The sequence below is a fragment of the Bos grunniens genome, chromosome 5 (assembly GCF_055505025.1).
Source record: "Bos grunniens cultivar Pamir isolate PY7600 chromosome 5, Bosgru_T2T1.0, whole genome shotgun sequence".
Classification (NCBI taxonomy): Eukaryota; Metazoa; Chordata; class Mammalia; order Artiodactyla; family Bovidae; genus Bos; species Bos grunniens.
Window position 1 is genome coordinate 120969079 of NC_141169.1, and position 14098 is coordinate 120983176.

General features: G+C 54.6%; 1 protein-coding gene across 7 annotated transcripts in view; it reads left to right on the forward strand.

Moving 5' to 3' along the window:
- Nucleotides 1-10018, forward strand: part of MOV10L1 (Mov10 like RNA helicase 1) — a 62461-nt gene extending 52443 nt beyond the window's left edge. For all 7 annotated transcript variants that reach the window (XM_086403366.1, XM_086403363.1, XM_086403365.1 and 4 more), the window contains 11 exons: nucleotides 3350-3458; nucleotides 3724-3896; nucleotides 4401-4547; nucleotides 5007-5128; nucleotides 5280-5379; nucleotides 5507-5671; nucleotides 6807-6980; nucleotides 7577-7726; nucleotides 8386-8493; nucleotides 9213-9350; nucleotides 9436-10018. In XM_086403366.1, coding sequence (XP_086259492.1) covers nucleotides 3350-3458; nucleotides 3724-3896; nucleotides 4401-4547; nucleotides 5007-5128; nucleotides 5280-5379; nucleotides 5507-5671; nucleotides 6807-6980; nucleotides 7577-7726; nucleotides 8386-8493; nucleotides 9213-9350; nucleotides 9436-9531 — 1482 coding nt within the window. In that variant the 3' untranslated portion in view covers nucleotides 9532-10018. The remainder of the gene's footprint in view (nucleotides 1-3349; nucleotides 3459-3723; nucleotides 3897-4400; nucleotides 4548-5006; nucleotides 5129-5279; nucleotides 5380-5506; nucleotides 5672-6806; nucleotides 6981-7576; nucleotides 7727-8385; nucleotides 8494-9212; nucleotides 9351-9435) is intronic.
- The last annotated feature ends 4080 nt before the right edge of the window (nucleotides 10019-14098 follow it).

Here is a 14098-nt window from a genome sequence, read left to right on the forward strand (position 1 = left end):
TAGTTTTTCACCATTGAGAATAATGTTTGCTGTGAGCTTTTCATATATAGCCTTTACCATGTTGAGGTAGGTTCCTTCTATGCCCATTTTTTGGAGCATTTTTATCATAAATGGATGCTGAATTTTGTCAAAGGCTTTTTCTGCATCTTTTGAGATGATCATATGGTTTTTATCTTTCAATTTGTTGATATGGTATATCACGCTGATTGATGTACATATATTGAAGAATCCTTGCATCCCTGGAATAAACCCAACTTGATCATGGTATGTGAGCTTTTTAATGTTTATGTTTAAAAATTCTGTTTGCTAGAATTTGTTGAGAATTTTTGCATCTATGTTCATCAATGATACTGGCCTGTAATTTTCTTTTTTTGTCTTGTCTTTACCTGGTTTTAGTATCAGGGTGATTGTGGCCTCATAGAATGAGTTTGGAAGTATTCCTTCCTCTGCAATTTTTTGGAAGAGTTTCAGAAAAATAGGCATTAGCTCTTCTCTAAATGTTTGATAGAATTGCCCTGTGAAGCCATTGGCCCTGGGCTTTTGTTTTTGGAGAGCTTTTTGATCACTGTTTCGATTTCAGTGTTTGTAATTGGGTTGTTCATAATTTCTGTTTCTCTCTGGTTCAGTCTTGGGAGGTCGATCTTCTCTACATACCTGTCCGTTTCCTCTAGGTTGTCCATTTTACTATCATATAGTTGCTCATGATACTCTCTTATGATCCTTTGTATTTCTGTTGTCTGTTATAACCTCTCCTTTTTCACTTCTAATTTTGTTGATTTCATTTTTCTCCCTTTTTTTCTTGATGAGTCTGGCTAGTGGTTTGTCAATTTTGTTAATCTTCTCAAAGAACCAGTTTTTAGTTTTATTAACCTTTGCTCCGTAGTTTTATCTTTAAGTTACGTGGCTTTGTGCGCAGTGGGGCACGTCTTACATCACACACGCATAGAAGGCCCCGAGCGCTGCGCCAAGAGCACCATTCTTTTGTGACCTCTGTGCGGGTTACAAGGGCACTTTCAATGTGCAGTCAGTATCCATAGACACGTATTATGTGCCCGGTATTGTTCTAGGCTCTACATTTTATTTTCAGGAGTAAAATAGAAGTGGTTTTATTTATCATTGTATTTCCATTAATAAGAAAAACCCTTCATGCCACAGGTTACAGCTTGTAACTTATAATTCTGTGCTGTTGCAATTTGCTTTTTTGAGCATGCTTTGACTTTATAGTAAATACAGATTTTTAAATTATATCTGATATGTATAAACCTTTTTACTACTTTGTAGCCCCTCTCCAAAAATGGAGAAATGATAGCTTTAGAACGCCTACACAACCACAAAAATTCTCTGAAGGTTTCCATTAAAATCATCTGCTCTGTAACTGGTAGTTGAACTCAGTTTTGCTCTGAAAAATAGAAAGAGGTCTTCATTGAACAAAGATGCAATGTCATCTGCAAAACTGTTTTCACCTCATTTCCTGGCACATCCCACTGCCTGATTCTCAGGAAGTATTGCTGTTGTAGTGGATCACAGTCCTGATGAGCTGAATCTTAGCACTTTAAATACAGAGCATTGTCCTGTTACAGATTAGCCAGGTTGCAGACAAAGCACCCAGCCAAGGTGGAATTGCAGGGAGTGGATTTACCTTCCCACCTAAATGATTAAAAATCAGACAGAATACGTGAAGCAGCAGGTTCAGACCTTGAGCAGTGATTCCTGAGAGAAGAAACGAGAAGCGGCCACTGTGGTCACCCCAGGTCCTACCACCAGCCTTCAGAGCCCCAGGCCAGGGAGCCCAGAGCCAGAGCCCATGTGTCTGCCTCGTGGAGGAGGCAGCGTTTTCACTAAATGGCCAGTGGTGTGTTTTGATCGACTTCAAATGGAGATGGGATTGGGAAAGATACTGCTTCTGTGAAAATACCCCCTTTTTGCCATTAGTGGTACACTCATTCAGCTCTGAACTTCATATTCCAGTAAGTTATTTTGTTTTCACTGTTAAACAAAAAAAGAACACAAAAAGCCTCACACAGAACTTCCTGGTGGTCCAGTGGTTAAGATTCTATGCTCCCAATGCAGGGGGCCCGGGCTCAGTGTTAGTTGTTAGGGAAACACACAGCCACAGTGAGACCCCACCACGTGCCTGCTAACGTGGCTACGCTCTGGGGCCAAGGGAGCCTCACTGCCCTCGCTGGTGGGAACACAGACCTGACTGGACACAGAGGAGGAGTGCCTGAGCAGGAGGTCACCGCAGCATGTGGGGCAGTGGGAGCACGTGCAAAGCAGCCTCCCTTGCAATGGCCCAACCTCAGCAAAAATCCCCGTCCATCCACAGACGGTAGGCCAGCAGTCAGTCTGTTCTCACCATGAATGTCTTCTCAGCAAGGAAGAGGGTAACGTCTGCGTACGCACCACCCAAAGGGGTCTCCAGACCTGTTGCACTGTGTGGAGATGTCGGAAAGCCTGCGTCTGTGCGCTTCTGTGAATAGAACATTCTGGAAGATGCACGTCAGTCTGCAGCAGCAGGAGGGTGTATGGGGTGCTTGGGGATTGAGAAGCAGACTTGCTTTTTGTGGTGATGGGTTCACGGGTGTGCGTGTGTCCAGACCTGTGCAGTTACATGCTTTGGAGGCCCAGTCCTTACTGTGGGTCAGTTTTCCGTAAAACTGAGGTGATGCTGGGAGGGTGGATTGCTGTGATATCTTGGACTAAAATTTGATAAAAGATAAAAACTTTTCAGTGTGAAAACCTGTATAGAAATTTTACTTTGGGAATTTACACCGTGAAGGTAATCAGGTGATTGCACAAGCATACACGTGCAGAGCTGCTTATTACCACGTTGATTATAATGAGAAATTTGAAAAATAGTTCCGTTGGTCCAGGTCAGATTCAGTTTATGTTTAAAAACCAGTTTATGTGCAAAACCAGTTCCTTAGCACAATCCTGACCCAGTAGACGAGGGAGGAGCCCCAGGGCCGCCTCGTACCCAGGAGGCAGGTGAGGGTCTGCCTGGGGCCCAGTCCTTGCCGAGCTCACGGGGCCCCTTCACACATGGAGAGGACCTGGGGCCCCGGGGAGCAAGGGCCGTGCCTGCGGTCAGCCCTCACGGGTTCTCCTCGCAGATGAGCAGGCTCCACAGGAAGAGCAGACATCCTGGACTCAAGGAGAATATAGTCCTTTTTAGCAGTTTTTATTAGATATTCTGCATTTTTGTTACATCTGAAAGGGATGACCTGTGATCTGTGCAGAGAGCTGTTAATAAAACAAGCATTTGATGATGGTTTACATTCATACTTTAAACCTGCGTGAACACAAGTCTTTCTTTTTAAGCAATTTTTTTGGTGTGATTTTTTTCTAGAATAGAAAAGCTGTGAAGGACCAAACTAAGCATGCCCCAGAGGAGCACCAGGCAGGTGCCCAGGACACACCCGTGCCACGGGCCTTCACCACAGAGATCAGCAGGCTGGGTGAGTCTGGGACCAGGCTGGCTCCCGCAGGCCTGGAGGCAGGACGTCTGGGGCTGCTGGGGGACACACGCTCTGGCCTTGATGGTGGCTGTTCTTGTCCACGTGTTAACCACAACATCTGACACCTTGGTGACACTGTACAAGTGAAATGGGGAGTGGCGAGTGGCCTGGGCTTTTGCAGTCAGCCAGCTGTCCTGGTGAGTGACGCTGATTGGGTCTTGAAGGGCCCTGCCTGCGACCCACTGACCGTCTCTCCCTGATGCAGTCAGCGGATCCCCGAAGGCAAGAGAAAAGGAGTTTTTCAACCCCATGCTCAACGAGAACCAGAAGTTGGCGGTGAGGAGGATCCTGAGTGGAGACTGCCGCCCGATCCCCTATGTACTCTTCGGGCCTCCGGGGACGGGGAAGACGGTGACCATCATAGAGGCCATCCTGCAGGTAGCGGCCAGGCGGTGTCGCGGGAGACGGAGCCTCGTGCTCCCGGTGTCAGGACATGTTGGTGCAGACCTTGGGATCAGGCGTGGGAAACAGCTCAGAAAGTCTCATTGGCTTTACATGTAGCAGTTTGCTGTGTGGCTGTAGGGCTGCTGAGAGCTGGTGTCCTCAGTTTAGGAAGGAGTTGCTTCATTTCAAAACGGGCAACTGCAGATGTTTCCGGTGCCTCAGTCTAGATTGAAACTGAGTTTGTGGAAAGACAGGGTGTGCTCCGTGTCCTGCATCGCTGGGGACCTGGCTTGACCCACGGGCACCCAGACCTGGTGCAAGGTTTCCCAGGGTCCCGCCCAGGCACTTTAGGGCCTGGGAGACACGATGGCAGGGCCAGGGCTCTGGCCACGACGGGTGACGTGGGCCAGGAAGCAGGGCTGCGTCCCGAGCCCTCGTTGAGGGGCTTGGAGCTGGCTGCTCACCATCTTGCCTTTACCGTCCATGTGTCTGGGGAAGGTCTTCCATGCTCTGCCGGACAGCCGGATCCTGGTGTGTGCGCCCTCCAACAGCGCGGCCGACCTTGTGTGCCTGCGGCTGCACGAGAGCCGAGCGCTGCGTCCGGGCACCATGGTCCGTGTGAATGCCACCTGCAGGTTCGAGGAGGTGAGCACCCCCCGGCCCTGTGCGCCCCGCCAGAGGGCACAGGAGGGCCACTTCCACGCTGGTGTCCAGTGGCGGCTGGGAAGCCCCAGCTCTGTGAGGCAACGACACTCCTGCTCGCCTCCTGCAGATGTGTACTTGCTTTTTGGTTCTGTTCTGTTGGTTTGCTATAAAGGTTTCCAGTTTGGTTAGCAAAAAAGATTAGAGAGCATGTGCAGTTTTGGGGAAGGATCTGCAGGATTCTCTTGTTATATTCTCAGTTCTAGCATCTGTAAGACATGGATTATGTCGATAAGAAAACTTAAGATGTTTTGATTTAAGAGAACAATCTTACACCATTATGTAGTCCAGCTAAAAAGGGGCAACAGGACAGGCTTACTGTTGAGAATTCTGTTCTGCTTTGTGATTACATCCAGTTTAAAGAATCACTCAGTAACCTTAAGGGTGGCCTGTCGCCCGCAGACCATCACAGAGGCCATCAGGCCGTACTGCAGAGACGGGGAAGACGTCTGGAAGGCCTCTCGCTTCAGGGTGCTCATCACCACGTGCAGCAGCGCGGGGCTCTTCTACCAGATAGGCTTGAGGTGGGAGCTCAGGGCTTGGGGCTTCTGGGCAGAGGCAGGGCAGCGTGCGGTGTGGGGGAGGGTTGGAGGTGCCCGGGCTCCCGGGCCGCAAGGCGGAGCCTTGCGGGCAGGACACTCGAGCAGGAGTGACCCTGGGACGCGTCTGCTGCAGAGTCGGACACTTCACGCACGTGTTTGTGGATGAAGCGGGCCAGGCCAGTGAGCCCGAGTGCCTCATCCCCCTGGGGCTGGTCTCGGACGTCAGCGGCCAGGTGAGGCCCAAGCGCCGCTGCCACCCCAGCCTCGGTCCCTGCCCCTCCACACACCAGGGGCCCGGGCAGCTGTGTCTGCCTTCCTCACCTGTGAGACACACTGAGAGTTGCCCCGTTTGTGCTGTAGATCGTCCTGGCTGGAGACCCCATGCAGCTGGGACCAGTCATCAAGTCCAGACTTGCCATGGCCTATGGGCTGAACGTCTCCATGCTGGAGAGACTGATGTCCCGACCAGCATACCTGCGTGATGAGGATGCTTTTGGGGCCTGCGGTGCCTACAACCCCTTGTTGGTGAGCTCAGACCCACTGGATCAGAGGGCCAGTCTGATCCAGTCAGACTGGATCAGAGGGGCCAACGGGGAGGTCACCTCTCTGTATCCCTGAGTCACAGCTGGGGGCAGAGGCCACCACCTAGGTGCACCTGAGGTGCCTTCAAACCCACTGTCCTGGGAACTCAGGAACTGCTTCCTGGGCCCCTTGAGGGGCTTCCTGAGGGGTCAGCCCTTCCCAGCAGCTCCAGCCCGTGACTAGGACCGCTGCAGACCGTGACGCTATGGGAAATGGGAAGGAGCTTTGTAAGTTTCCCTGGAGGAGAAGGCAGCGTGTCTGCGGTCTCCTGAGGTGCCAGGTGGAGTGCGGTTCCTGGTTCTTGGCGGCTCTCTGACAGCACCGAGGCGCAGACCTTGGCATCTGTGTTTCAGGAGCCCCAACACCTAGACTCCCCCATGCACAGGCAAGAGGAGGTTCCCCTCTGGACTCGGAACAGAAAACCAGGCACAGGGACCATGGGCGATGGTCAGGGCAAGGCCTGGGCTCTGCTCCCCATTCCAGGCCCTTTCTGCCAGAGGGCAGGGCGGGCAGGTGGGCACAGGTGGCCGAGGTGGCGGGCAGGGGTCCAGGCTAGCGCAGCGGGCCCAGCCTGGCTGAGGCAGAAGTCGTGCTGCTGAGTCGGGTTTTGGGTTTTGACAACAGTCTCAGAGGCTGCACCGTCATGATGACTGAGTAGAAGCGTGTCAGCAGGAGGGTCCCGGGCCTCTGGCCTTCCCAGCCCAGGAAGAGGAAAGGCTGGAGAGAACTTGCTGGACAGTTGAGGCAGGAAACACAGTTGTCCTTGCCTCGTGTCCTGGTGCTCCATCCCCAGTGGCTCTCAACAAGGTCCTGGCCAGCCTCAGAGACCCAGCACCCACCGCAGCAGATCCAAGACGAGGCTCCCATGGCCTGGATCAGGGTGCAGCTTGGAGGCATCCTGCAGCCCCACAGGGGCCCTGTCTCCTGATGGAGGTGTCCTGAGCGCCTCTGAGGCAGGAGGAGCTGACGGGGCGGTGGGCGCAGGGGCAGGGGGCGCGGGCGCAGGGCCCTGCTCCCCGGCGGCAGCTGCAGGGCACCCGCGGGCTCTGGCCCAGGCCCTGCCCCACCTCCCCCATAGGTGACAAAGCTCGTGAAGAACTACAGGTCGCACTCGGCCCTGCTGGCCCTGCCGTCCAGACTGTTCTACCACCGAGAGCTGGAGGTGTGCGCGGACCCCACCGTGGTGGCCTCCCTGCTTGGCTGGGAGAAGCTGCCCAGGAAGGGCTTCCCCCTCATCTTCCACGGAGTGCGGGTGAGCTTCGGGCCAGCTCAGCAGGAGAGTGTACGCATGTCTGTGCGTGGGTCTTGTTGAATCCAGCCGTCACCAGGCATTTGCTGAGAGCCTGTGGTAGGCTGGTCCCTCCTGCTGCTGCTGCTGCTGGCGGCGGTGTTCAGTCACTAAGTTGTGTCTGACTCTTTGACCCCATGGACTGCAGCGCTCCCAGTAAGGGGGGCATCCTGAAGGAGGGAGCAAGGGCCACAGTAAGCTTATTCATGACAAAATCTGTGTGGAAGGAATTTGCCAACATGCAGAAGGTTGTGTAGAAGGAAACTGAGACTAAAGCCCAGCGGGTGCCCTGCCACGGAGCTGTGCACGTGGAGCTCCGGGGTGTGAAAAGCGCAGGCCTGAATGGTGCCTTACTTTTTGATGAATACTCTTGTTTACTGAGCTTTATTTACGTAGGCTGTGCTGGGTCTTCATTGCTCTGAATGAGCTTTCTCTAGTTGCGGCGACTGGAGGCTGCTCTCCGCTTGTGGTGTACAGGCTTCTGACCGTTAGGACTTCTCTTGTCAAGAAAATGACATTTCTGATGGACCAGCTATTCTCTTATCTTCCTGGTGACTCAGGGCAACGAAGCTCGAGAGGGACGAAGCCCGTCGTGGTTCAACCCTGCCGAGGCCGTGCAGGTCATGCGCTACTGCTGCCTGCTGGCCAGGAGCGTCTCCAGCCAGGTGTCCGCCCGCGACATTGGCGTCATCACGCCCTACCGGAAGCAGGTGTGGGCTGCTCCAGGTCCTCTGCGCAGTCGTGTCTGTGGGGTCCCGGCCTCTCTGCCACTCCCCCCTCTATCTGCACAGCTGCTGCTCCTATGCCCCAGACGCGGTGGGCACACGCCTCAAGAAGGCCTGTCCTCTGGGCGCGCAGGAGCGGCCCCTAGTCCCTGTCCTCCAGCCTCGTCTCCTGACGAGAGCCAAGCCTCTGTCCAGCTTGGCTGGACACCCAGCCAAGGGTGTCTCTCCAGAGGGGAGATCTCGACACCCCTCTGCCACAGGCCCCCACCTGGTCCTGCCCTGCCTGCAGCAACGTCTCCCCAGCCCCCTTCCTTCTGGCTTCCCTGTGGTGGCCGCTCGGGCCCCTGGGGGTGGGGTCCCCTGAGGGGCTCTCCCCCCACCCTGGGAGGCACCCTGGAGCCCCCCCACTGTTGGCAGCGCAAGATGCCCTCGTGTCTCACGCAAAACCCCACTCCTGGCAGCACCCAGTGGCGCACCCCCATCTGAGATCAGGGCGTGTGCTATGAGCAACTTAGAGGTTATGAAACGTGATTAGGAGTTGAGAGGCCCTGATGCTCACTGGTTACTATTTGGCTCTTGCTGTTAATATGTAAAGAAATGGTCAGATTTGTGAAATTTTATCTTTGATCTTATCTCTTTCAAAGGTAGAGAAAATCAAAATTCTTCTGCGAAACGTTGATCTGATGGATATAAAGGTTGGATCCGTGGAGGAGTTCCAAGGGCAGGAGTACCTGGTCATCATCATCTCCACCGTAGGCGCCTGCCCCAGACCCGCACGGGCCCCTCTCGAGTACTCACCTGCAGGGCGTTCTTTACAGAGTCCCAGGAAGAAGTGCTTGGGGAGAAGGCAATGGCACCCCACTCCAGTACTCTTGCCTGGAAAATCCCATGGACGGAAGAGCCTGGTGCGCTGCAGTCCATGGGGTCGCTAGGAGTTGGACACGACTGAGCGACTTCACTTTCACTTTTCACTTTCCTGCATTGGAGAAGGAAATGGCAACCCACTCCAGTGTTCTTGCCTGGAGAGTCCCAGGGACGGGGCAGCCTGTGGGCTGCCGTCTATGGGGTCACACAGAGTCGGACACGACTGATGGGACTTAGCAGCAGCAGCAGGAGGAAGTGCTTAAATTTGGAGAAGGGAGCCAGGAATGGAGACTAGGGGGAGGCGGGATCAGAAAGAAGGCAGCTGGGCTCCGAGGAGTCTGTTGTTCTTTTAAAAATTCCCACAGTGACCAGTGCATTGCTATTAACTGCAGGCAGATTAGGGAGTTCAGGCAGGAGAAGAAGCAGCGTTTCTTGAAACTCACACGTGAGGTCACCCCTGGGGAGTACACAGTGCGGTGAGGCCTGTTCCCCTCGCACTACAAAATGAAGACACACTGACGTGTAACGTTTTTAAATGCTTTTATATATCGAATTCCTTTGCACACCAAAAATTTTTAAATACTGTTTTTATTCATCTGTTTTGTAGGTGCGGTCAAATGAAGATAGATTTGAAGATGATAGATATTTTTTGGGATTCTTGTCCAACTCAAAAAGATTTAACGTTGCAATCACCAGACCCAAAGCCTTGCTGATCGTGCTGGGAAACCCTCATGTCCTTGTCAGAGTGAGTCATGGCCGGGGGCTCAGGCAGCGGGTCCTGGGGCGCAGGACGGCTGTGAGAACCAGCCCGCTCCCTAATGTGTCGGCAGGACCCGTGCTTCGGGGCTTTGCTAGAGTACAGCATCACCAACGGCGTCTACACGGGGTGCGACCTGCCACCTGAGCTGCAGCCGCTGCAGAAGTGAGCGCCACGTCTCCTGGCGGACGGACTCCGGCCCTGCCCCCTGGGCTGCAGCAGCCACCCTCCGTCTGGTCCTGGGGTGACAGATGCGTCCCTTTCCCTTGCACAGCTTCATAAGAAACTTCAGTGCCCCTCGTAAAGCCACCTTGGGAAGCGGGGCGGCCGCCAGCCCCTCCCCAGTGGTCCCGTGGGCACCTGAGCCCCCACGGGGAGCCCCACCCACTGGCCTCTGCCTCTCCGTGTCTGCAGCCGTGCCTGGGTGTGTGGCCGCCCCTCCCTGCCCAGAAGAACCCTGTTGAAAAAGGGCGGCCAGAGGCCAGCTCCACCCCGGAGGGGTGCTGTCTGGGACTCAGGCTGCCTGGACTCCAGCCTTGGCTGCGGGTGTGGGGCCCCTGGTCTGACACCCGCTCCCCCTGCGGGCAGCTCCACACCTGCCTGCCCCTGTCCTGGGCAGCCCTGCAGCTGTCACCAAAATAAACACTCGAATGGGATACCTGTGAGGCGTGTGCCTCAGATTTGTAGGTGTTGGGGGATGGCCAGGCTTTCACGTGTCCTTCAGGCCCTTGAGCCACTTCCCCATCCTGTGCCAGCTCTGCCCGGAGGCAGGCTCGTTGGGCAGGGGGCGCAGGCATCTTGCCCACCCACATCCTGGTGCAGCTAGGCAGGGCCACGGAGACCTTCCCGTGAATTCTGCAAAGGTGGAGTGTGGAGTCTGGCAGGAGGGACAAGGCAGGGAATGTCCATAGTGGAGTTCCCGCAGCCGTCCCAGGACCCTGGTGCACACACCCTGTGACGGCTGCTGCTACCCCCAGTCCCAGAGGGGCCTGTCCCATGTTGACAGCTGTGAGCACAGGAAGTGCCCTCACCCCAGCTCACAGGTGGGAAGTTGAGGTCCTGGTGGGCCAGCTTGGTTCCCACTGGGGCCCCAGTGGTGGCGCAGGTAAGAACGCACCTGCCAATGCAGGAGTCACGGGTTTGATCTGCGACCTGGGAAGACAGCGCATGCTGTGAAGAACCTAGCCCTGCGCCTCGGCTGTTCAGCCCACGCCCTAGAGCCCACACGGCCTAGAGCCCGCATTCCCCAAAAGGAGCCGCTGCAGCGAGAAGCCTGAGCACTGCAGCTGGAGAGAAGTCCGTGCACAGCACTGAAGACCCAGGGCAACCAAAAATTCATTTAAAAAGCTGCTCATCCCCAGCATGTTGTAAATGTTACCTTTTCATGGCAGCCTTTTCAGTGTCTCCAACAGAATCAGAAAGCCATTGTGATTTGACGCTCACTTTTGTCCAATTGACAAAGACCTCGGCCAGCTGTCTTTTCACAGCTGGAAGCGTCGCGTTGTTTCTGCCTCCACAGAACCGCACCCCAGTGCAGACGGGGCTCAGTTGAAAGTCGAGGCCATCACAGAGGGTCTGTTCTTCCCGGGCACGCGGCGGGCTGGGACCGGCCAAGCCCTCTGCCAACACAGTGCTGCTGGGTTTGAGTGCTGCAGCTCACGGATCCACTTCCTCCAAAGATGCTGTGCCCCCACCCCTGGCAGTGGCTGCCTCTTGCCAGAGTGAGGGGTGCTGACCAGGGCAGAGCTCCCAGCCCACCTGCCACCCAAGTTCAGGTTGAAGTGGCCCTCTGCTGCATGGTGCGTGGAGACGGGTGTGGTTTCAGCAGCGTGCCTCGGCCTGGCCTGTGCTGCCCAGCATCCTCTGCTGCTCCAGACGAGGGCAGTCAGTCCCCTGCATATGGACAAGCTCCGTTCTGAGAGCTGTACGTGAGTTGAACGATGTTTGCCTAGGTACCCGGCTCACACAGTTGACCGTGTAGTGCTGCACTGTAACAGGTTCATAATGCTTTCCATACAAGTAGTGTATAACAAACGGCGTGACAGGCAGCGCGCAGGGACTGGCACCGCATGAGCAGGCCGGAAGAGGCGCCCACGAGGAGGAGGTCGAGGCACAAGATGCTGAGCTGAGGGAGTGTCAGCCACCGGAGACAGGTCGCAGTTTCACTCACATCTGATGTCGATGGCACAGGTTCTGGTTCCATGCTGGATTAAATTCTATTGCCTTGAAAAAACCATGCAGTGCTGTCTGGGTCATAGCTGTTTTTATCGTCGTAGATGACACAGCAGCCCTGCATCGCATTCTGAACGGCGCTACAAACGAGCAGCGCCGCCTCCAACAGAGCGTCCTCTGCCATTTCCTGCAGGCAGACTCTCCCCGGTTCGTCAGTTCCTCTTCCTCCTGCCTCTCCCCCTCCTTTCTCGGCCTCAGTTCCCTCAGGTCTTCGTTAGTGAGGCCCCCAAGTTGCACAGCAAGGAGTTGAGTGACGTCATCCTCCTGCAGATCCAGCTCTGGCGTCTCTGAGGGTCACTGAGCTGCTGAAGATCTCTGGACTCCTGATCCACCTTCTCAAATCCACAAAAATCGTGAACTACAGGCAAAGGTTCTTTCAAACCCCAGTCATGGTAATGGCTGTAACCTCATGCCAAGCAGAGTCAGTGTTCTTTATGGCCTTGGAGATGTTGTCGTCCTTCCAGAATTGTCACAGGTTGTTCCTGATTCATCAGTTGCCTTTACTTCCTGATGAAAAGTGTGACGTAAGTAATATTTCTTGAAAGGCAGTAAAAGCCTCCCTGGTCCATAGGGTGGACGAGTGACATGCACTGCTTCGACGCTGGGGTGACCGTTGCCCGTGAGCCGGGGTGGCCCGGGGCACTGGCGGCAGCGAAGGTTGGATGGGGCGCCCTCCTCCACGCGGTGTCTCTGCCTCTGGGATAAAGTAGGAAAACCAGTCCTGGCAAACAGGCTGTGACCAGGCTTTGGGGTTACTTTTCACACAACAGGAAAAGAGCCCGCAGCTATGTTTTTCAGGGTTCGTGGGCTCTCTGAGTGGTAAATTAAGAGAGGCTTCAGCTTCATGTTACCGGAAGCATTGCCACCAACCCGCGGAGTCAGCCTGTACTTGGCTTCGTTATAGGCTGCCATCAGCTTTTCCTCCTTCCCGATGTAACTTCAGCCTGGCATCCTCTTCCGGTACAGTCCTGTCTCATCCAGTTTAAAAGCCTGCTCTGGTAAATACGCCCCTTCATCAATAATTTCTCAAAGCAGGTCAGGAAATTCCCAGCAGCCACCATATCTCACCCACTTTACGTTGTGAAGGTTGATGCTGGCTCTAGCCTTGAGCCCGTGAAATCAGCCATGGCTGGCATTACAGGATGTACCCTGTGATTCTCCCCTGTGGGTCTTCAGATCTTCACACGGGCTTTTAGCTCTCTCTTAAATCAGCATGAAGCCGAGCGGGGCTAGACTCGGGTGCTGGTCCTGCAGCCGCACGCGGAGAAGCTTCTCCGTCTCCTCCGTCGCTTTCCCACGCCTCTGCAGTGTTACGCTCAGCACGGTGTGCACAGCAGACCTCCACATGCCCCATGAGCTTGTCTTGCTCTTGAGAGTCGTGCCGATGGCGGAACGGTTATGAGAGCGAGCGACGGCGACCATGCTTTCACCTTGCTCCACTCTCAGTCATTCCCACTTTCGTTTCCATCATTATTTCTTGGCACTTCTTAGTAGTACTAGCTACATCACCACTGTTTTTCCACTTGCTTCTGGATATCCTGGCCTTGAAATAAAGATGCACCGCTGTACTCCACACAGTCCTGCAGAGTGAGGTGCACAGAAGCACAAGCACTGGGAGAGGAGGCACACCGGGGTGTGTGCACCAGACGTGAGCCAGAGGGGCTGGACATGCGCACACGAGCCCACGGCTGTGAGCGCTCACCACTTGAAGGCTCCTGTATAGGGGACGCTCCTGGATCTGCCGTGCACCGAGGGCCTCGTTTGTCCCAATCTGTGAGACTATGAACCTGAATCTGGGAACCAGAACTTCCTCTGTGTTCTCAGATCATTAGCTGTGTGCTCCGCACAACACGCAGACATCGCAGCTTTCATAACAACGTGGGAGTAAAGCTGACTTGGAAACACACTGTTAACAAGCCACCTGCCTTCCTGGGAGAGCACTACTCAGGGCCAGGACGAGACAGCATTCAGAGTCATGCTTTTCCTATTTTTCATCTTCGTTGATAACAAGAACTGATAAAACATCACGTAAATAGAGATGAGAACGTCTTGCTGTAGCAACATCCGTCAATTTTCCAAAGTCTTTCATGTGTCAAAAGCCACATGTTAATGTATTGGAGAAGAAATGACGACCCACTCCAGTATTCTTGCCTGGGAAATCCTGTGGATAGAGGAGCCTGGCCAGCCACTACCCATGGGGTCACAAAGAGTCGGACAAGACTGAGCACACACACACAAGGCACAGTCAGCCCTGTGCTGTGCTTAGTCGTCCAGTCGTGTCGACTCTTCAGACCCCATGGGTCGTCAGCACTGTGTGTGTGAATGTCTCGGTGTCTAAAGGTATTGTCGTGGGAAAGGGCAGTCTGCCCCCTGCAACGCCGTCCCACCCCAGAAGCTGGGTTTGGGAAGGCCGGCCCCCCACTCTGGGCCAGATGGGCCTGGGGAGCGCGCAGACCCTGTTATCCATCTCTATCCAAGCGGGGGTGGGCGGGGAACTCAGAGCC